The sequence below is a fragment of the Leucoraja erinacea genome, chromosome 5 (genome assembly GCF_028641065.1).
Source record: "Leucoraja erinacea ecotype New England chromosome 5, Leri_hhj_1, whole genome shotgun sequence".
NCBI lineage: Eukaryota > Metazoa > Chordata > Chondrichthyes > Rajiformes > Rajidae > Leucoraja > Leucoraja erinaceus.
In genome coordinates, this window is record NC_073381.1 from 17,804,961 (window position 1) to 17,828,995 (window position 24,035).

Genomic DNA, 24,035 nt, shown 5'->3' on the forward strand with positions numbered 1-24,035 from the left:
GCATTATTGGATGTACCCAATTAGCCTGCTGGATCTCTCGGTTGCTCTCCTTTAACCCTGCCCTTTCCATTCCCACGCTGACCTTTCTGTCCTGGGCCTCATCCATTGCCAGAGTGACGTCACATTCAAACTGGAGGAACAACACCTCATATTTCGCTTGGGTAGCTTCCAACCCAATGGTATGGGCATTGTAACCCTCCCCCTCTCCCTTCACCCCCCTTATAACCCCGTCTTCCCCCTTTCCCCTGCCCCCATCCATTCCGCTGTGCCCCACTACTTCTCCTCTTCCACTTACATTCCTTCCTCCAGCTTCACAATTTGCAACTCTTCAATCTTTTTGTCTCATACCCTCTGACTTTTCACTTCTGGCCTTTTCCAACCATCTGCCTATCAAACCCCCACATTCCCCACTCAGCCTATTACCTGTCTGATGAAGGGTCTCAACCCGAGAGTCTGGAGAAGGGTTTTGACCCAAAACGTCACTCGTTCCTTCTCTCCTGAGATGCTGCCTGTCCCACTGAGTTATCCCAGCACTTTGTGTCCATCAATCTATTAAGTGCCAGGCTTTGTCATGTGCCTTCTCACTTCCAGCATTCTCTCCAACCCTCATCCATCTACAATGTCAGAAGAATGGTCCTGGCTTGAAACGTCACATATTCTTGTTCTCCAGAGATGCTGCCTGACCCGCTGAGGTGCTCCTGCATGTTGTGCATTTCCATGTTTTTACTGCTCATGGCACCTGTTTCCACTCACCTTTCAGTCATCCACTCTCCTTCACAACTCGCCGTGTAACATAGAAACATAGAAAATAGGTGCAGGAGTAGGCCATTCAGCCCTTCGAGCCTGCACCGCCATTCAATATGATCATGGCTGATCGTCCAACTCAGTATCCTGTACCTGCCTTCTCTCCATACCCCCTGATCCCTTTAGCCACAAGGGCCACATCTAACTCCCTCTTAAATATAGCCAATGAACTGGCCTCAACTACCTTCTGTGGCAGAGTGTTCCAGAGATTCACTACTCTCTGTGTGAAAAATGTTTTTCTCATCTCGGTCCTAAAGGATTTCCCCTTTATCCTTAAACTGTGACCCCTTGTCCTGGACTTCCCCAACATCGGGAACAATCTTCCTGCATCGAGCCTGTCCAACTTCTATAAGTAAGTTTGTAAGCTTCTATAAGATCCCCCCTCAATCTTCTAAATTCCAACGAGTACAAGCTGAGTCTATCCAGTCTTTCTTCATATGAAAGTCCTGACATCCCAGGAATCAGTCTGGTGAACCTTCTCTGTACTCCCTCTATGGCAATAATGTCTTTCCTCAGATTTGGAGATCAAAACTGTACGCAATACTCCAGGTGTGGTCTCACCAAGACCCTGTACAACTGCAGTAGAACCTCCCTGCTCCTATACTCAAATTACAAGTTCCCCTCAATGACTCTCGCCAGATCTGAGTTCTCATCTGCTCCTAAACATTTTTTACTCAAATGCACACCATCAGAGCCACTTGGGATTTCAAAATATCACCTTAGGAATCTTTTTCACTCTAGTCTCCCTGTAACTGAAAGCTAGTGTACATTGCTGGGATCCCTATGACTGATGGGAGTGAAAACTTGGTCCCCTGAGTTTGCTGGTGCTCACCCATGGAACTAGAAGCTGACACGCTTGCTTCCCTCAGCCTTCGCCTGTGTATTGTCCAGTCTGTTCCTAACAAGGGCGAGGTGCAGGCCTTCTATCATGGCCCCAACAGTGTTGTCTGAAATCAACACCCTGTCTGCTCAGTGAGGAAACAATACAGAAACCCCCTGCAGGAACGATGTGATTTCAGTGGCTCGCGTTGATCAGACCTGGGTCTGTCCGTGAGCTTTGTGGAGATGTAACACCGGGGCAGGTTAGGTTGTCAACACTCTGGAGTCGGCCTGCAGGCTCCAGTAATGGAATGGTCATCTTAGGAAAGGTGCCACAAACAAAGCAAAACGGGGAACTTCACGGGTAACAAAACGGAACGCTTTCACCTCCTTCCGTCTGTGTTAACACTGCTGGCTGACAAGCTTTGGATTCGAGGGAAGACGAGTCAAGGTCAGTAGGTCTGGCTGCTCTGAGTGGGCGAGTATTGGGTGGGGGTGACTCGGGGTCAGTGGACCGATGGTGGGACGGTTGAGGGTAGCGTCAGGGGGTCGGGTGGTGAAATCTCCAGGACTGTCCAACCAGGCTGGCAACCAGGGGCTGGGGGAGTGGGTGTTGGCAGTGAAGACCATGCATCATTGATGGTGTTGTCTACCTGAAAGTCATGCTTTGTGTCCAGTGACCAGCAGAATTTTTTTTTTTTAAACCACGTACATTCAGACGCATTTAATATTTTGAAGGAACATGCAAGCACTACCTAAAATTGTTTTGGTTGCTACTAGTAGAAAACTCAAAGATGGGAGAGGAGTGGGCATCAGTTGTAACACAATTGTTCCCCCTCCACCGCCCCCCCCCCCCTGCATTTAATGTTGGTGCTTTGATTCAGTTTTTAATATTAAAAGTGCACGTCGCAGTGTGGGGCACATGCACAGGACTGGTGCCGTGCAGAGATCCCTCAGTGAACCTGCTGTGAGTTGGGGCTCAGGTGTTCAGCCCTGGAGACGGTGGGTGTGAACCCTACACCCTGGGACCTCAGCCCAACCCCTGGTCCATTCCCCCAGTGCCAGTACCAAGGTCATGGCCGTGACGCTGGGCTTTTGAGGGAGCTCCACATCGATGATCCCTCTTTTTCTCGCAGTGGTCCTCATGGGCTGGGCAGCACTCTGGTTAATGTGCCAGCTGCAAGCCGGTGGCTACAACTGTGGTTCCACGGGCACCAAGCCTGAAGTCTAACCTGCTGGCAGCGGGCAATGTTGGGCACTAAACAGCCTTTCTGTGAAGTTGGGCAGTGGAAGGATGATTGGGGCAAAGGGAGGATGACTGTAGTGCGAGTGTATGAGGGAGGGGGGTTGTGTGAGGTAGATCGGTCACCGGCCACACAGTCCCTTCCCCCAAGCCTCACACAGACAACAATCGAAGGCCTGGATATGACCGCTGCCTCACAGCTCCAGGGACGCAGGTTCGATTCCGCCCACCCCCCTCTGCGTGGAGTTTGCAGGTTCACACTGTGACCGGGTGGGTTTCCTCCCACATCTTAAAGGCATGCAGGTCGGTGGGTGAGCTGGCAGGTGTATATCACACCTTGTGTGCAGGTGGGTGGAGAAAACTGGAGAAGGGGGTTTCCAGGTGAATGCGGGGAAGAATAAAATGGGAATAGTGTAATTGGATGAATGGAATGGACATGATGGGCCAAAGGGCCTGTATCCATGCTCTGTGACCCTGCGACAAGGGGTGTGCCCCTTTACGTGTCTGCCTCGCTCCCACCAACTGGGTGGTCCACACATCAGACCACAATGCTTAACATTGAAGCACACCGCCCAAGTTACAATAACTGGAGGACATGAGAATGGGATCTGTGACGTTTCCCGGGCAAGAGACAGATCCGTGTCATGGTCCACAGGACATGTGGCCTCTCCCACTCTTCCCACTACAGCTGTCCGTGCATGAACCATCCCACAGGCCGACCCTCCGCCAGTTACCATGGGGATGCATGGGAGGCCGTCAGTGGGACTTTAGAAACAAGCTGGGGCTACAATGGTGGTAGACTCCATGAACACCTACACACTGGTGGTAGACTCCATGAACACCTACACACTGGTGGTAGACTCCATGAGCAGGCATCGGCCGGATTGGGCCTGGAGAATGCCAGGAGTGGAAGGGGGAGCTAGTCTTGGTCAGCAGGTCCGGAGGGTGGAGTGGGATGTCGGTGATGCAGGGAGTGGTGGAGGTGGTTGGAGGCGTCGTGTCGCTGAGTGGACCAGTCAGCAGGGCAAGGGTAGAGCTGCCCAATGGTGTGAGGTGTGACGGAGAGATCGGCACGAGGCCAGGGAGGGGGTTAAAACTGCACCCAAATGTCAGCGTATCCAGTACTACCCTATGCCCATATGTCATGCTGTAAAGTGTACCCTGTGCCCCAAATGTCAGAGTATCAGTTGTACCAAATGCCCAAGTGACATGGTGTAAACTACAACTATACCCCTGTGCCCAAACAATAGGGGTGAGGGCTCAGTTGATGCCCACTCAGTCCCATGCCCAAGTGGCTGGAGGAGCTGGTAGGATCAATGCCCACTCAGTCCCATGCCCATCAGCAGGATGGAAAGGTTGGATCAATGCCCATCCAATCCCATGCCCATCAGCAGGATGAGATGGTTGGGTCAATGCCCACTCAGTCCCATGCCCAAGTGGCTGGAGGAGCTGGTAGTGTCCATGCCCATCAGCACGATGAGCTGGTTGGATCAATGCCCACTCTATCCCATGCCCACATGGCAAGAGGTGAGTACACAGTCAATATCCGATCAACACTACACCCGGACAAGCCAGGAGTCTGGGGACGATGGCAGCTAAATGGGAGACCACACGTCCCTCTCACCGCTACCTGCCTCCAACATCTCTTGAGGCCACCATCACTCTCCCACCACCAACCCCAGCCCCATCCGTAGCCAATGAAACACCATTGTCTGTGGCCGTCTAGTGTGGAGGGCACCAGGACACACCATCTTACCAGACCACGTGTCGTTGAAGGTCATGGCACGAAGTAGGCACCCATATGCAACATGAGCTCTTCGTGCCCGCCCGCCCCCGCCTGCCTGCCTGCCTGCATTTCACCGTGCAGCTGTTGATTGTAGCTGTAGTGCGGGACGCGGGGCTCCGTGCCACCGCCGCTGGGCTAGAAGGAGTGGGCCAGCGTGGCGGTGGATGTCCGTGAGGCCTTGCTCCGCCGGCTCTGTCCCGCGAAGCCCCCGTCTGCGCCCGCCGCCGCCTCCTCCACCACCTCCTCCCGCTTGCTGACACGGAAGCGGCTGACCAGCCTCACCGCCATCTTGTCCCACTCCTGGGGGAGCAGCAGCAGCAGGAAACCCAGGCAGATGATCAGCACCGCAATCACACGCACCCCGTTGAAGATGATGTCGGTGGAGTAGGCGTCCGCAACTGGGCATCCAGGGAGGGGGGAGAGAGGGATGGGATGGAGGAGGGGGGAGGGAGGGGGAGGTGGAGGAGGGAGAGGGTGAGGTAGGGAGAGGGGGGAGGGAGGAGGGAGGGGGGGAGGGAGGGAGGGATGGAGAGTGAGGGGAGGAGAGAAAGGTAGAGGAGAGAGAAGAGGCAATCTTAGTTCTCTGGGCTGGGTCTCCGCTTAACTTTAGAGATACAACATGGAAACAGGCCCTTCAGCTCACCGTGTCCGCGCCGACTAGCGATCCCTGCAGATTAACACCATCCTACACCCACCAGAGACAATTTTTACATTTACCAAGCCAATTAACCTACAAACCTGTACGTCTTTGGAATGTGGGAGGAAACCGAAGATCTCGGAGAAAACCCACGCAGGTCACGGGGAGAACGTACAAACTCCATACAGACAGCGCCCGTAATCGGGATCGAAGCCGGGTCTCTGGCGCTGCATTCACTGTAAGGCAGCAACTCAAGCGCTGTGCCACCGTGACATAGAACATAGAACAGTACGACACAGGAACAGGGCCATCGGCTCACAATGTCCGTGTTGAACAATGTGCTGTTAAATTGATCTAATCTGCCTCTATACGATCCATATCCCCTTATTCCCTGCACCTCCGTGTGCCTATCAAAATGTCTCGTAAATGCCACTATCGTATATGCCTCCACCACCCCTGGCATCACATTCCAGCCCCCACCCCACACTGTAGGTATGTTGCTAAGCCTACCTGAAGCGTCGTTGAAAATCTGCCCCAGCCCGTGTGTGTGTGATTTTGGCGCTGTTTTGAGGGGGCGGGTTTAAAACGCGATTTTTACTAGGCTGTTGCAATCGAAAATGTTCAGCCTAGTAAATCATTAACGAAAAATCGCTGAAAGACCCCGTCGCAAAAGGTAATATTAGTTTTTTGTATAATAGTTATAGTAGTTTAAAAATCACTCTCTAAACCCGCGACGTCTCGCAGCCCCAGGGTTTTATAAAGCAAACAATTAAAGGTATGTACCTTATTTTTACATTAAAAAGGGCTTCTTAAGACCCCTATACAAAGTTTACTATAGTAGCTCATTTTGGGCTCTTTATATCCCGCAGTATTTTTCTGGGCATTTGAGGGCACTAATCTACCGCAATGTGAACGTTCTAAACCAGCACGTTCCACAGGATCCCACTAGAAAGCTGATTTAAAATGGACTTTAATTTACAGCAATTGAACACAAATTCCTTCCATTTGGCCTATAAATTAATGTAAATGAGATTTAAAAATCATGTTTTATTGTTAATTATTTGTGAATATTATTTGGACACTTAGGCTATATAAAAATGTTAATCATTTATTAAGAAATGGATAGATGTTTAGATCTAGTAATTGAAGTTTGAAATTAGCTACAATTGGGTAACTAACTAATTATATGCTTTAATTTCAGGTCATCCAAGTAAGGTTATTTTATATTTGTTTCAGAATGCTTCAATCTACGATAACTGAAAATTTCATTCAGTTCTCTTAATTTTTAAGAAGGTTATGGCCTTTTGACAGCACGCGATCACAGCTTTTTTGTTATGTCCATAGAAAATCAATAGGGAACAAGATGCTAAATTCCAAGTATGAAAATGTCCATAACTTTTTAAATACTTGAGATATGAAAGTGAATTAGGTGTCAAATTAAACTTCTTTTTATGCTTTATCTGATGGGATAAATTACAGACTTGAGTTTTAAAATCTCAAAATTCTGTAACATTGCTACACACTGTGTAAAAAAACTTGCCCCTTACATCTCCGTTAAACATTCCCCCTCTCCCCTTATGGCTCTGCCTTCGAATGTTGGATATTTCCACGCTGGGAATAAGGTTCTAACTATCTACCCTCTCTATACCTACCTCTCGTGCACCTGTTCCTTTCCCCTCCTCCCTACACTCACCTTCCAGCTCTCCCCACTGCAGGGGAACCAGGACAACAATGGGCCATTGTGGACTCCATTCCTCCTGAGGCCACATGAGGGTCCGGCCCTGTTTTGCTCTGGCCTTTTCTTGCCTCCAGTCACCCCCTCCCCATCCTCAGTCTGAAGAAGGGTTCCAACCTGAAATGTCACCTATTCCTTTACTCCAGGGATGATGCCTGACCCGCTAAGTTGATGCAGCATTTTGCATCTATGTGAGGATCCTCGCACTGAGGTTCACAGCCCCAAAATGAGGGGTAGGCCATCTGGGAGTGTGCTGGGACCAGATTTCAGCAATCAAAGGGCGACAAACACTTGGATATTCTTTGGGTTGTGTTATCTAGGAAGGCAACAGGATCTAGATCATCTGGGAATGCGGACAAACAAATGGCAGATGGAATCTATCTTGGACAAGCCCAAGTTGTTACATTTCGCTAAGTGAACCAGGGTTGGACCAGAGAACGGCAGAGCACTGGAGAGATCTAACGGTACGTACGGTACATTGTTCCCTGAAAGTGGCAAAACAGGTACCCAGGGTGGTGAGAAAGGTCTACGCCATGCTTGCCTTCATCAGCCAGGGAGGGCAGTGTGCACTCATGTTAGGATGCCGAGTTTTAGGCTTTCGGGATACAGCGCGGAAACAGGCCTTCGGCCGACCGAGTCTGCACCGACCAGCCAGCGATTGCCCCGTACACTAGCACTATCCTACACACCAAGGACAATTTGCAATATTACCAAATCCAATTAACCTACAAACTTGCACATCTTTGAAATGTGGGAGAAAACCAGAGCACCCGGGGAAAACCCACACAGTCACAAAGAGAACATACAATCTCAAGTTTGTAGGCTTTGGTAAAAATCGTAAAATTGTCCCTAGTGTGTAGGATAGCATTAGTGTACAGGGATCATTGGTCGGTGTGGACTTGTTGGGCCGAAAGGGCCTGTTTCCACACTGTGTCTCGAAACTCTACAGGTGATCAGGTCAATGCCCAGGATGGCAGCATGCCCACAATGCAGGTCATGAACATTCCCAAATGTAACCACTTGCCCATGGAGCATAAACCTCCAGCTGACACCCTCCTCCCTAAACCCTCTCCCTCCGATACTCTGCTTACTTTGGCCACTTTATCCGTCACCTCAGTATCACATTGTGTTCACTACAGCAGCAGCGAGACGCTAGGAGATGTTCCACTTCGCTAATAATAAAGCAATGCTGTGTTGTAAAGTGGCATTGATGGAGTATGTGTGAAATCTATCCGCCACATTACTCTATTGAGCAATCAATTCTAAATTCTCAGACTGGAGAGTTTGTACTCCGCACGCTCAGATTATCATCTCTATTTCCACAAAAAAAAATGTGTGTCAGTTTTACTGCTTTACTGCAACATTTTCTCAAAGTAAAGAATATCCGTGTCCTCCAGGGATGCTGCCTGACCCACTGAGTTACTCCAGCACTCTGGGTTTCACTCTGTGCATTGGCAGAAGTAACACAGCTGCGACACCTTGTGGCATTTTGTGGTGTTGCAGCCCAGGGGTTTGAAGAAAGGTCCCGACCCATAACATCACATAGAAACATAGGTGCAGGAGTAGGCCATTCGGCCCTTCGAGCCTGCACCGCCATTCAATATGATCATGGCTGATCATCCAACTCAGTATCCCGTACCTGCATTCTCTCCATACCCCCTGATCCCTTTAGCCACAAGGGCCACATCTAACTCCCTCTTAAATATAGCCAATGAACTGGCCTCAACTACCTTCTGTGGCAGAGAGTTCCAGAGATTCACCACTCTCTGTGTGAAAAATGTTTTTCTTATCTCGGTCCTGAAGGATTTCCCCTTTATCCTTAAGCTGTGACCCCTTGTCCTGGGTCACCTATCCATGTTCACCAGTGGATGCTGCCTGCCCGCTGAGGTGTTCCAGCACTTTGTGTCCATTCGGGTTTACGAGGCCAATTGGCAGGCTGGGCCCAGGACTGGGCCGAGGATTGTTGGCTTTCTTCCCTCAGAGGTTTCTCCATAGCCAAGCTGCAGGGAGCTGATCTCAAACTGTGGCCCTTCTGCCGTCCAGGAAGTGTACCAAGGGCCAACACCTGGTGCTCCCAGCTGCCACTGGCCCCAACCCAGAACCCACCCCAGGGGCACAGAACCACACGTCGCTAGCAGCCGGCGGAGGGGGCAGAGACCTGTGGGCTGCAGTGAAACTACACATTACAGTGCTAGATTTGAACGAGCATTAAACAGCTCCCGTTACTTCTAACTGCTCCAGAATCACAACCCCAGTATCTTGAGGTGAGCTAACAGACTACTGTGAATCACCTCTAGTGTCTAGGGTTGAGGGGGAGAATCTGGGAGAGTGGATCATGGGACTGTGGGAGGGGGAATAGGAAATGAGATCAATGTAGGATTAGTGGACATGGGATATGGAGTTGTCACTCTCCATGGGCTGACGGGCCTGTTTCTGTGTTGCATCTCACTATGACGCCATGAACTCATAGAGATATACAGCATGGAAACAGGCCCTTCAGCCCAATTTGTCCATGCTGACCAAGATACCCCAACTAAGCTAGTCCTATTTAGCTGTGTGTGGGGTGGTTGGCGTGCAGTGGGCCTGGAGATGGCTATCGACAAGAGAAAGGTCTTCGAGGCCCACTGACAACTGGGGGGCATTGCTTCTGGTATTCTCTCAAGATCAAGCACCACCCCCAATGAAACAATGACAGATTTGTATGGCTTTGAAGGGCACAGTTGAAGAGCAACAAACTGATTTTCCTGGAAATTTCCAGTTATGGGACCTTAATCCTCCCTGGATTAACTGGAACCTTGCGCCTGCTCTGGGTGAGGCCACATCACTCCCTACCTCCACTCACAAGTAGAAGCCATTCAGGCCCCTCAAGCCTGTTCTGCCATTCAGTCAGAGCATGGTCCACCTGTACCTTGTTCCAATGGGCAATACATGGGTCCTCAGCTCCCAGTAGCCATGGAGTCATATAGTCTTACAGCATGGAAACAGGCCCTTCAGCCCAACTTGTCCCTGCTGACCAACATGCCTCATCTACACTAATCCCATTTGCCTTTGTTTGATCCATATTTACAGTTTGGTCCAATATTTACAGGCCCACAGTTTAAGAATAAGGAGGAAGCCATTTAGAACAGAGATGAGGAAACACTTTTTCACTCAGAGAGTTGTGAGTCTGTGGAATTCTCTGCCTCAGAGGCGGTGGAGGTCGGTTCTCTGGATACTTTCAAGAGAGAGCTAGATACGGCTCTTAAAGATAGCGGAGTCAGGGGATATGGAGAGAAGGCAGGAACGGGGTACTGATTGGGGATGATCAGCCATGATCACATTGAATGACGGTGCTGGCTCGAAGAGCCGAATGGCCTACTCCTGCCTATTATCTATTGTCTATATCCCTCTAAACTTGTCATATACATAAAGGCCCATATGAGGTCCATATCCGCAGCGAACCATGGAAAATGCTTGAACACGTTCAGCTTTTATGGGAGGGGAGGAGAGGGAGAGGTTTCCCGATGTCTCTATCTGCATCACAGTGAACAGCTTGACACTAAATCGATGATTCTGCTGCCCTAGTCTGGGTTCCTCTGCCAGTGAAAGCAACCCCTTCCCATCTAAGAGACACAAAAAGCTGGAGCAACTCAGCGGGTCAGTCAGCATCGCTGGAGAAAAGCAATAGGTGAGGTTTCGGGTCGAGACCCTTCTCCACACCTCCCATCTAACTCAATGGATGCCTTCATCACCCTCATGTCCCGATTAGATCTTCTATAATGAAGGGACCTCAAACCTCGACAACACTCAGTCACCAAAGGCACACAGTCCTCACCAGATGCTGCAGAGGTGTGTGGGTGGTCGCAAGGGAACCTCTGCTGCTTTAATCACGCTGCCTCAGAAAAGCAGCCAACATAATCAAAGACTTGTCCTGCCCCAGTCATCCCCACTTCTCCCTGCTCCCATCTGGCAGAAGAGACAGGAGCTTGAAAGAGCACATGAGCAGGCTCAGGAACAGCTTCTTCCCCTCTGGCTATTAAACTTCTGAGCCATCCTTCCATAAACCAGGCCAGGGTGCTGCTGATAGTTCAGCTCTACCCCATTGTGGACAATGGACTTTGCCTCTGGATCTGGTGCACTCCAACGCTGAGATATTCTGCACTCTGTATCTTCCCCTTTGCTCTATAATTGTACTGAGTTTGGCTTGATTGTGAATATGTATTGTATTATCTGATCTGATTGGAGAGCATGCAAAACAAGGCATTTCACAGTACCTTGATACGTACACATGACAATAGTGAACTTTTAAACCTAAAGCCATCTGCCACAATCCACAAGCTTTCAGTCAATATTACAATTGGAGCCCTCAGCCATGTCGCTGTTTCCCCTGATTCACAGAATATCCATCCCTGGTCTTGCCCTTGTTCTTTCTTTAAACTATCTGTCACAGTGTCACCCAGCCTGGACTGAGAGCATTCGCCCGATTTACTCTGTCACAATCCTACTTGCTGTTGAGCTGCTGCAGGTGAGTTTCCAGCAGAGCTCGGAATAACCCACAGCAGGGGCCAGGAGAAGGCTTGTGGGCCCCGTGGCCACCTGCTCTCTCGCTCACGGCCGCAGCTCTGGGGATGTCTGGGGTGAAAGACTCAAAAGAGAAACCTCCTTACCAGCATTCACGGGGACACTGAGGACCACTCCCACTGATATCAACGTCGGAGAGGTGACGGCAATCCCGAAATTCATCAGGATGGTGAACGCTGGAAAGATGGACACAGAAACCACGATGTTAGGAGGAAGGACTCCGTTCTGTGTAACTGTAAAGGGCCTGTCCCACCAGCATGCGACTGCATGCGGCTAGCGCGACCTAACGTGGTCGCTTGAGCCGTACAGCCTCGCGGGGCCGGTCGCACTGGACGCATGCAATCGCATGCAGGTGGGACAGCCCCTTAACTCATCCCCTTAAAGCTAATGAGGTATTGATGAGCAGAAAACATGTTCTTAAGTAATAGGAGCAGAATTAGGCCATTCGGCTCATCAAGTCTACTCTACCATTCATTCATGGCTGATCTATCTCCCCCTCCTCACCCATTCTCCTGCCTTCTCCCCATAACCCCTGACACCCGTACTAATTAAGAATCTATTTCTGCCTTCAAAATATCCTCTTAATTCTTGGTATCTTCACATTCAATATTGCTATAGACAATATCCAGTAGACTCTCTGGAGGACATGGACCCCACAACTCATCCACTCTCATCCGATCAGTGCAGACCCACCACCCTGTCCCAGCTCAGACTCTCAATGGCCATTAGAATCATAAGGCATACGAGCAGAAATTCGGTCCATTGGGTCTCTTCACCATTCAAACATGAATGATCTATTTTTCCCTCTCAACCCCCTTTCTCCTGCCTTCTCCCTGTAATCTTAGACACCCTTACTAATCAAGAAACTCCACTTTACAAATGCCCAATAAATTGGCCTCCACAGCCGTCTGTAATAATGAATTCCACTGATTCACTACCCTCTGACTAAAGAAATTCCTCCTCATCTCCATTCTAAACGTATGTCCTTTTATTCCAAGGCTGTGCCCTCTGGTCCTACACTCTCCCATTACTGGAAACATCCTCTCCATATCCACTCTATCTAGGCCTTTTATTATTCCATACGTTTCAATGAGATCCCCCCCCCTCATCCTTCTAAACTCCAGCGACTAAAGGCCCAGTGCCATCACACACTGCTCATACATTAACCCACTCATCCTGGGATCATTCTGGTAAACCTCATCTGGATCCTCTCCAACGCCAGTGCATCTCTCCTCAGATATGGCCAGTGGTGACTCTGGGGCGGGGCGGGAGACGACTTACAGAGCAGCAGGATGGCTATCCCACACAGCTTCTCCCAGGGGATGAGGCTGAAGGATGTCCAGTGCTCGATGCCGGTGAAGTAGAGGGCCGTAGGCACGCAGATGATGAAGGTGACGTTGAAGAGGCCGAGCACAGTCAGGAATAAGGCGGCTTCACCGTACTTGGCACTGCCCAGCAGCATCTTAAACAGGACCTGCAGGTAAGGGACAGACGTGTTTATACGGGGCTTCATGAGCTCGCCGGATGTCCCAGGGCATTTCCCAGCCCCCCCCCAAGCAGTGTCAGAGTTGTTACATTTTTTAGTTTGGTTTAGAGATACAGCGTAGAAACAGGCCCTTCGACCCATCGAGTCCACACTGACCAACGATTACCTGAACACTAATTCTATCTTATACACTGGGGACAGGAAGCGAGCAGGCAAGATCATCTCTGACCCCTCTCACCCTGGCCACAAACTCTTTGAATCACTTCCCTCTGGAAGGCGACTCCGGATTGTCAAAGCTGTCACAGCCAGACATAAAAACAGTTTTTATCCACGACTAGTTACTCTACTCAACAGCCAAAAATCTGTAGCCTCCCTTTGATCTGGTATTTTGTTGGTTCACATGCTTGATCAGTGGTGTTTTATCATTAATGTTTTATTATTATTAATGTTTAGTGTTTTCTGAGTCATTCGTAAGTGTCACTGTATGTCATGTTGTTACTTGTGGGCGGAGCACCAAGGCAAATTCCTTGTATGTGAATACTTGGCCAATAAACTTACTTACTTACAATTATGTCCCAAAACACTAGCGACAATTAGTGCAAAACATACATGGCTAATAAAGTAATGATTATGATTATGAGCCTATACACTATGGAAAATTAGTGTATCCTATATGCTCAGACCATTTGTGTATCCTATACACTATGGACAATTAGTGTATCCTATACACTATGGACAATTAGTGTATCCTATATACTCAGACCATTCGCGTATCCTATACACTATGACCAATTAACCTACAAACCTGCTCAGTATCCCTAATTGGAGATAAAAGTAAAAATCGTGCACACAGGGTCCCCGTTGACCCAACCTGCTCGCAGCCCAGCCCAGCCCGCCCCCGAAGCCACTGCCCAGCAGCACCCTACGGAGGGTAAACTGGGCACTGCTGTGGGCGGGCTGGCCCCGGAGCTCTCACCTTGTAGAGAGCGGACATGGATGCCGAGGCCACCACCAGGGCGATGCCGATTACCGAGTGGCTGTGGAAGCCGTCGGCGTAGGTGATCATCACGATGCCGGCAATGGCGAAGATGGCAGCCACGATCTGCCGCGGGAAAGAGAAGAGATGTCATAAGGTCATCAGTGATAGGAGCAGAATTAGGCCTTTCGGCCCATCAAGTCTACTCCACCATTCAATCATGGCGGATCTCTCTCTCCTTCACATCCCCATTCTCCAGTCTTCTCCCCATAACCCCTGAGACTCGTACTAATTAATAGTCTATCAATCTCTGCCTTAAAAATATCCACTGACTTGGCGATCAAGGTGCAGCTCCTCCCGGGCCTACCGCAGGGCCCTGCTCCTGGGAGCCATGGTAACGGACCGCCTGCCAGAGCGAAATGCCCGGCCCTGGAGCGGCTGCTGGGCTTGTATACTCTGGAATTTAGGATGAGAGGGGATCAAATTGAAACATATAAGATTATTAAGGGATTGGACATGCTAGAGGCAGGAAACATGTTCCCAATGTTGGGGGAATCCAGAACCAGGGGTCACAGTTTAAGAATCAGGGGTGGGCCATTTAGAAAGGAGACGAGGAAAAACATTTTCACCCAGAGAGTTGTGAATCTGTGGAATTCTCTGCCTCAGAAGGCAGTGGAGGCCAATTCTCTGAATGCCTTCAAGAGAGTGTTAGATCAAGCTCTTAAAGATAACGGAGTCAGGGGATATGGGGAGAAGGCAGGAAAGGGGTACTGATTGTGGATGATCAGCCGTGATCACATTGAATGGTGGTGCTGGCTCGAAGGGCCAATTGGCCTACTCCTGCACCTATTGTCTATTGTCTATTATACTTAAACAACAGCCCATCCCAACCAAAGGCAGCCTGGAGTTAAACCACGACTGTTCACTCTTTACCCCTTAGACTTTGGTGATACAGCACAGAAACAGGCCCTTCAGCCCACCCAGTCTGCGCCGACCAGCGATCACCCCTACACTAGAACTATCCTACACGCTAGGGACAATTTACAATTCTCACCAAAGCCAATTAACCTACAAACCTGTACGTCTTTGGAGTGTGGGAGGAAACAAGAACACCCGGAGAAAACCCACCCAGTCACAGGGAGAACGTACAAACCATACAGACAGCACCCGTAGTCAGGATCGAACCAGGATCTCTGGTGCTGTAAGCAGCAACTCTACCCTGCGTTGACATGCTACCCAGGCCGTTTCAGGCCAAAACCTGACTTCAAACTGATTGTAGTCGGGGTGAGAGAGAAAGGGGGGAGAGAGAAAGGTGGAAAAGGGAGGTGGGAGCAGGACGAAGCAGCAACTACCGCTGCGCCACCGTTGCTCCCCGGGTGTGACCAGGAGCCGTGACTTACCCTCACACCCATGAACTTGTCCCGTAGAACTATCCAGGAGAGCAGAAAGACAAAGGCCTTGTTGCAGCAGAAGAGAGCAGAGGCATCGGTGGCACTAATCTTCTTCAGGGCCAACAGGTACAGGTAGTTGGTTAAGGTCCACAGGACGCAGAAGGGGGCCGTTCGGGTAAAGAATATCTTGATTGTTAATCCGTCGTCTCCGTAAAGCCTGCAGCATTCCCTGGCAATGAGGAAGAGGAGGAGAGGGGTCAAAGGTCACAGAAACATGGAACGCCACAGCCTCTGCAGCCAAACGAGAGAAAATCCCAAAGAGTTGCCCGTCTCGACTCTGCTCGGAATCTGCTGGTCAATGGCACAAAGTGACTGCTGGGACAGTGGGGGGTTGACTGTATCCTGGGTCAGGATTGTAACGTACCCCATATTTGGAGGCCGATTCTTGGTTAATACCGATGTCAGGGGTTTATCGGGAAACGGGATTGAGTGGGAGAAATAGATCAGCCATGATTGAATGACGGAGCAGACTTGATGGGCCGAATGGCCTAATTCTGCTCCTATCACTTATGAACATAGATAGACAGAAAATGCTCAGCAGGACAGGCAGCATCTCTGGAGAGAAGGGATGGGTAATGTTTCAGGTCGAGACTCATCTTCAGACTGGTTACTTGTCTATACTGTAACACAGTTATTTGATATTTAGTAATAAGAATACTTGTTTACATATTCTGTTGTGCTGCAGCAAGTAAGAATTTCATTGTTCTATCTGGGACATATGACAATAAAACACTCTTGACTTGACTCTCTTGGTAATTTTTGTATTATGTTGGTGGCTGGGTTGTTATTGTTTTGTAAATATTATTGTAAATAATTGAATACATTTAGTTTTGATAATAATTTTAATAACAGCACAAAATGGCCTCTTAGCCTGGGGTTCCAAGGAGGGGTCCAGGGAACCGTAGGGATTCTGGGAAGTCCCTCCCTCGGTCCTCCCATCATCCCAGGCCTACTCTAAAGTTGGGGAGCGGGCAGCATGGAGGAGATGTTCCCCGGGCAGCTGAAGCTGGAACAAAGTCATCAACACAACGTTGCTGGAGGCCAGGGAAGTGATTGATTGAAATATTGATGGGTGGATCGATTGATACAGCATGGAAACAGGACCTTTGTCCCACCGCTCCACGCCAACTATCGATCAACCCATCCGCACAAGTTCTGTTGTCCCACTTTTGCCAACACTTCCCACAAAATTAAGAACAATTTGCAGAGCCCAATTCACCTACAGATCTCATGTTCATAAGTTATAGGAGCGGTTTTAGGCCATTCGGCCCATCGGGTCTACTCCACCATTCAATCATGAATCTGGGTCTCTGACCAAGACAGAGGCTCCCTGTCCGGCTGCAATCCAGAGACATTGGACTGGCTGTGACTGCCTCAGGGGAGGAGCGGGCACTGCGGCCCCGCACCTGCTACAGTGCCACCCCAGTGCCAGGCCCTTGACCCAGTGCCAAGCAGGTGATTAGAGAGGTCAGGGGGAGTCCATGAACCCATTGAGTGGGAGAAATAGATCAGCCATGATTGAATGACGGAGCAGACTTGATGGGCCGAATGGCCTAATTCTGCTCCTATCACTTATGAACATAGATAGACAGAAAATACTCAGCAGGACAGGCAGCATCTCTGGAGAGAAGGGATGGGTAATGTTTCAGGTCGAGACTCATCTTCAGACTGGTTACTTGTCTATACTGTAATTATTCCCTCTGGTTGCTCTGCTAACGCCAAACACAGCCCTCCCTATGGGTATCAGACACACTGACCCCCTCCCTGAGTGTCCGGGACACAGAGAACCCCCCCCCCCCCCCCCAGAGGGACCCCAACGTGGACACCTGTCATGAAGGGCCCCAGATACAGAGACTCCTCCCTGTGTCCCAATGCTGAGCCCCCTCCTAATGCCCCCGTCCCACTTAGGAAACCTGAACGGAAACCTCTGGAGACTTTGGGCCCCACCCAAGGTTTCCGTGCGGTTTCCGGAGGTTGCAGGTGGTTGCCGGAGGTTGCAGGTGGTTGCCGGAGGTTGGAGGTAGTGGGAGCAGGTAGGGAAGACTGACAAAATTCTCCAAGAATCGCACGGAAACCTTGGGTGGGGCACAAAGTCTCCAGAGGTTTCCGTTCAGGTTTCCTAAGTGGGACAGGGGCATCAGGAACTATGTACATGGACACCCCTCCCTGTGGAGCCCGACACACAGACCCTCCCCGATGTTGTGTCCCTGTGTTGTAGGCAGTGGCCCTACCTGAACTGCTGCAGTGGGTTCTGCTTCTCGTCGGAGCTCCAGGCGTAGCCCAGGTAGTAGAGAGGGAAGAAGAGAAGGTTCCAGGTGGCGGCAAACCAGGTGATGGCGAAGGGAGCATCGAAGGTGCGGAAGGTGACCTTGGCCAGCTGGCTGGTGCCGGCCCAGGACGAGCACACGCTCAGCACCACCGCCGAGCCCCACAGCGCCTCCTTCAGGCGCTCCACGGAGAGCCGGCGACGGCCGCAGCACCGGGGTCCCGCCCTCCACCAGCGCCGCCCACCACCACCTTCGCCTCCTTCTCCTCCTTCTCCTGCTGCAGCCTCTTGCCGACTCTCTGTCTCCGTCCGCACCGAGCCGGCCCCTGCCCCCGCCCCACTCCCCTCCTCCGGCCTCTCGTCTCCTGTGGGGCGGGAGGGGGGGGGAAAGTCAAAGGTCAGTGCGGTGGCCAGGGTGACCGGTAATCAGATTGACACACACGTCTGATGGACACACGCCTGAAACATACACGTGACGGACACACGCCTGATAGACACACGCCTGACAGACACACACGTGACAGATACACACCTGACGGACACACACGTGACAGATACACACCTGACGGACACACACGTGACAGATACACACGTGACAGATACACACATGACAGATACACACCTGACGGACACACACGTGACAGGTACACACGTGACAGACACACACCTGACGGACAGACACACACCTGACAGACACACGCCTGAAGAACACATGTGGAAACAGGCCATTCGGCCCTGAAGAACACATGTGGAAACAGGCCATTCGGCCCACCAAATCCGCACCGATCAGTCATCACCCCGTACACTAACATTATCCTACACACTAAAATTTACAATTTGTTTTTACTGAAGCCTATTAAACACCTTTGGAGTGTGGGAGGAAACCAGAGCTCCCAGAGAAAACCCACGTGGTCACGGGGAGAACGTACAAACTCCGTACAGACACTCCTGTAGTCACGATGGAACCCGGGTCTCTGGCGCTGTGAGGCAGCAACTCTACCGCTGTGCCACTGTACCACCCATCTGGGAAATGTTTCACCCAAGGTGCACCCACACTCCACCACACTCCCTGCACACACTCCCCCCCCGGAGTGGCTCCGTTACAATGCAGCGGGCCTTTACTGAAGAATCATTGTCAAACTTATTCTCTGTCAATCGTACCAAAGCTCCTGTTGGGAGCACAAACCACAACAACCTGATGTGTACCGAGATATTCGGACAGTTTGGCCAAAGTGGCAGGTCTTAAACAGAGCTTTTTAAAGTCTCTTTACAGGTCAGATAGAGAGGTAGTGTTAGAGCTCAGGGCCCAGTGAACTGATGGCAGAGCCCCCAATGACAGGATGATCCAACTCAAACAGCTTGGTCTGAATGAATGCAGAAGTCCCAGGGTAAAGAGGGAGGGAGGGGAGTAGGGGCTGGAGGCAGTTACAGAGGGAGGGAGGGAGGGGTGTAGGGATGGGAGTAGAGGTTGGTTGCAGAGAGAGGGAGTCACACAGTCCGGGACCAGGGGAGTGTGTAGTCACAACACAGGGCCGGGGGAGTGTGGACCTGCGTGCACAGTGTATTAGTGGGATGGTGATGCAGTAGAGGGCGGGGAGAGGAATAAAGAGCAGGTGGATGTTGAATTGCTGTTTCCAGTGGAACCTCCATGAACGGAGCAGCCAGCAACACAGTGATGTGTCAATATTTAACCCCGGATACACACAAAGGGGAGACTCGATAATTCACTGGAAGCCCGCAGAGCCAGGTGCCCCTAACCTCCATGTGTAAGAGACATTTGGACAGGTACATGGATTGGACAGGTTTAGAGGGGCATGGGTCAAACGCAGGCAGATGGTACTATAGACAATAGACAATAGACGATAGGGGCAGGAACAGGCCATTTGGCCCTTTGAGCCAGCACCGCCATTCAATGTGATCATGGCTGATCATCTCCAATCAGTACCCCATTCCTGCCTTCTCCCCATATCCCCTGACTCCGCTATTTTTAAGAGCCCTATCTAGCTCTCTCTTGAAAGCATCCAGAGAACCTGCCTCCACCGCACTCTGAGGCAGAGAATTCCACAGACTCACCACTCTCTGTGAGGAAAAGTGTTTCCTCGTCTCCGTTCTAAATGGCTTACTCCTTATTCTTAGACTGTGGCCCCTGGTTCTGGACTCCCCCAACATCGGGAACATGTTTCCTGCCTCTAGCGTGTCCAAGCCCTTAACAATCTTATATGTTTCAATGAGATTCCCTCTCACCCTTCTAAACTCCAGAGTGTACAAGCCCAGCTGCTCCATTCTCTCAGCATATGACAGTCCCGCCATCCCGGGAATTAATCTTGTAAACCTACGCTGCACTCCCTCAATAGCAAGAATGATGGCTAGCGTAGAAGGGCGTGTTGGTCGGTGTGGGCAGGTTGGGCCAAAGGGCCTGCTTCCACACTGTATGCCTCCATGGCTCCATGACTCTATGACCGCTCCACCGGTCCACTGCAGGTCTGCGGATCATCTCTCACCTCAGCCAGGCCCTGTGTCAGGTGACTCTCACTGGTTACCGGGATGTGGTCAGGATGGAGGGGTGTGGGAGGTCAGCTGATCGTCTCATGTTTATTAGAATGTAGACTGCACAGCACAAGAACAGGCCCTTCGGCCCATAATGCCAGTGCTGAACATGATGCCAAGTCCAACTAATCTCGGCAATGCACTTATCCAGAAGCCTCCCACACACGACTATTCTACCTGTCTCCACCACCACTCCCGGCACCCAGCACCATCTGTGTATAAACTCCACCTCGTACTTCTCCTTTAAACTTTGTCCCCCTGCCCTCCAGCCCCTTGCCATTTACACTCTTGTAAAAAAGGTTCTGGCTGTCTACTCCATCCACACCCCACAGCCCACAATCAGGTCACCCCTCACCCTCTCACAGTCCATAGAAAATCTGTTTGTCCAACCTCTCCTTACAGCTAATACCCTCTAATTCAGGCAGCTTTCTGGTGAAGATAGACTTAAGGGTCTGAAGGGTCTCGACCGCAAATGTCACCTGTTCCTTTTCTCCGGAGATGCTGCCTGACCCACTGAGTTACTCCAGCATTTTGTGTCTCTCTATGGTGTAAGGATAAGGGGGAAATCTTTTAGGACCGAGATGAGAAAAACATTTTTCACACAGAGAGTGGTGAATCTCTGGAATTCTCTGCCACAGAAGGTAGTTGAGGCCAGTTCATTGGCTATATTTAAGAGGGAGTTAGATGTGGCCCTTGTGGCTAAAGGGATCTGGGGGTATGGAGAGAAGGCAGGTACAGGATACTGAGTTGGATGATCAGCCATGATCATATTGAATGGCGGTGCAGGCTCGAAGGGCCGACTGGCCTACTCCTGCACCTAATTTCTATGTCTCTATGTCAACCAGCATCTGCAGTTCCTTCCTACACAGCTCTCTGGTGAAGGTCTTCTGCACCCTGCCCAAAGCCTCCACATCTTGTAGACCTCTCCTCACACACATGTTCTCCATTATCCATAGCTCTGTCCCTGCAGACCCCAGCCAACCTCTCTGCTTCTATTCAACCAGCTAAACCTGGTTGACACAAACAAACCTAAACCTAACACACACACCTGACACACACAAACCTAAAGTCGTCAGTGTTTACGTGCACACACTCACGGGGTGAAATTTTACCCCCCCCCCCCCCACCCCCGGCAGGTTGCAGTTGCTGCTTCCCACTACCTACTTGTAAAACTTGCAACCAAGCTCTGGCATCCTTTCATGACTTGACTCACCCCTTTCTCCACTCTCTTCCCAGATCCTGGATCTCATCTCCCTTCCAGCACCCTCCCTGGTTTTATCCCTCCCACTCACTGTACCCTGTTCTCTTCTCTGGAATTTCCTTTGTAAGCCTCGACAATCCCCCTTCCTGAGAAAACATTAATCACTGCCCCCTCGGCCTCTGCTTTTTGGCCAGCTGCTCTAAATGGGCTCGGTGAGAATTACTGATCAATGATGCTTCAGAACTTTAACTGTGTCAAGAATACTATCCAGCAAGCGTTTTACCAAGTATATAAACAAACAATAGCTGTCTCCACTGCTCCTGATACAGTAGTACTCTAAACAGAACAGTTGGAACCAGGTCAAAATGGCAACATCGCTCACCACGGAACACAATTTAATAACACAATGCACTCTCATAACATCATTGTGCTAGCGTGTGGTCTCTCTCTCACACATCACTGTCACATACATGATAATATCAGAGTGAGATATAATAATCTCACAGTGCAATGCAATTTTACTCTGGTACATTTACTATATATACATTTGCCATGTGTAAATTGCTGACAGTGTTGGTTACTAACATTACTGTATTTTTTTTGTGGTACACCTGCTCATATATCAGTGTGTGTGTATGTGTATACCACAAACAAGTTACACAGTAATATTGTGTGTAACAAGCAGTTAGCAATATGTGTGTGTATGTGTTCATATCTCTGATGTGTATATATGTCATATATACATCAGATATATTAGCACGCACACACATATATAAATATATATATATATATAAAAGCATAAATGTGTATGTATGTGCTAATATCTCTGATGTGTATATATGTCATATATACATCAGATGCACACACACACACACATATATATATATATATAGATAAGCATAAATGTATATACACATCAAATTCCCTGCTGTAAACATTGAAAATCACTCTGCCGCTGATTGTCAGTGTGATCCACGTTAACAGTGCTACACCTCTTAAGACCACTGCATTAAATCTATTTCCCTATCGCGATATTTTTGTGACACACAGTATCACCATTCTGTTAATCTCACATTTTTGCCAGGCTCGTTGATATTTCTGTATCAGAGTCATTTTCTTTGCTGTTTACTGACATCACAGCGCTGTGCATAATCATCTGTTTTGGACACAGTTGTCTGCGATACAGTCATATTAATATTTGCATCACGCGTTGATACTGGCAACATATTTCAACATCACGATGTTTAAGTCAGTATCACCGTACCGGAATGTTAATCAATTATAGCTAACTTTATATCAGCGTCCCACACGCTCGCATTTGTCACACATCAATAATTTGTTAATATCACGCATTAGTAACAGTGGTTTGCATGTTACCGCTGCTTTCGTGTTAATAAGTCTTAGCATAGTTTCACGGACTAAGTATTACATGTTAACATCACCGCAGTACATCGACATCAGCATTGTATATAAATCGGTATTATATGTTAATCACTTATCATACCCGTATTAATGTCACAACCTTAAACATGGGAACGCCATTGATAACGGATTATAGTTTTTGAAAGTGTTTCCTTGCAAGTTGCTGCTTTTAGTTATCGCAGCATTAGCGTGGAGATCTCAGCACTGTTACATGTCGTGTTGCCGCTCATTCACTGTGATATCATCGTCATAACACGATCCCTGCAACGCTGGAGCCAGAGTTGAATCAAGCCTGCAGACTACATACACAGCCTTTAAGTGGGAGAAACTCCACTCATTGCCCCTAAGCTGTTGTTTGTGTCTGAACCGCACCGTGACTTTAAACACCACCGTCTCCCCCCCCCCCCCCTCCCCCCCCGGCATCCGCTCCTCTTCCCACCCGCATTCCGCAGAGATCTGCCTACAAACCTTTCACCTTGGTGAGGGTCAGCACCGGACTGTTACAGGCGGTGAGGGGGGCCACCCTGGCCGAATGCTTTTTCATGGTGACGCCGGCTCAAGGGCAGAGTGGGAGGCAGCACAGTCTGCATGGCACCGGCCGCCCAGGCAGATGCAGTCTGCAGTCTGCAGCCTCGGTCCCCTCTCCGACGGATCCCCGCCTCTATGTGTGTGTGTGTGGGTCTTCCCGGTGTATCACAAACACACGCACACACACAGCGAGTGTTTGCTGTAATCACAAGGCGTCACATCGCCCTTGTTTGGGAAGATGCAGCGGGAGCTGGTGCTCGGGAGCTGGTGCTTGGCGCAATGCTGCTCTTGCCCTTGCCGATTCCTCCGACTCACCCCCCCCCCGTCCTCCTTCCTCCACCAAAGCCGACCCCGCTGCAGCCACTGCAAACGGACACTATTCCTCCTCTACATCACACCTCACATCCCTGCGATCAACCAACACATCAAACCTGCCCTCCAGAGAGTCAGCGTGAGAGCTCTCGTCTCACCCCCATGTTGTAGGCTGTATCCATCCTATAGCAAGAACACTGGAGCCCTGCACACACAAGACAATCCCACACACAAACTTTCACAGTCACTAGACCCAGTGGGA

General features: G+C 50.0%; 1 protein-coding gene across 1 annotated transcript; it reads right to left on the reverse strand.

The window, feature by feature from the left end:
* Positions 1-253: 253 nt before the first annotated feature.
* Positions 254-23,763, reverse strand: slc35f3b (solute carrier family 35 member F3b). The gene is made up of 7 exons (XM_055635141.1): positions 23,402-23,763; positions 17,729-18,128; positions 15,447-15,666; positions 14,047-14,172; positions 12,866-13,058; positions 11,671-11,760; positions 254-5,050 (listed from the first exon to the last, which is right to left on the reverse strand). The coding sequence occupies exons 1-7, from the start codon at positions 23,475-23,477 to the stop codon at positions 4,788-4,790; spliced, it is 1,368 nt and encodes a 455-aa protein (XP_055491116.1). The 5' UTR covers positions 23,478-23,763; the 3' UTR covers positions 254-4,787.
* Positions 23,764-24,035: the final 272 nt, after the last annotated feature.

Bases quoted from the DNA above. Each gene is read 5' to 3' on its own strand.
- slc35f3b (XM_055635141.1), bottom strand. From the start codon at position 23,477: ATGAAAAAGCATTCGGCCAGGGTGGCCCCCCTCACCGCCTGTAACAGT. The intron at 13,059-14,046 runs GTGAGAGCTCCG...CCTTACCTGCAG, and splicing joins CCATGTCCGCTCTCTACAAG to GTCCTGTTTAAGATGCTGCT. The intron at 11,761-12,865 runs GTAAGTCGTCTC...CCATCTTTCCAG, and splicing joins GATAGCCATCCTGCTGCTCT to CGTTCACCATCCTGATGAAT.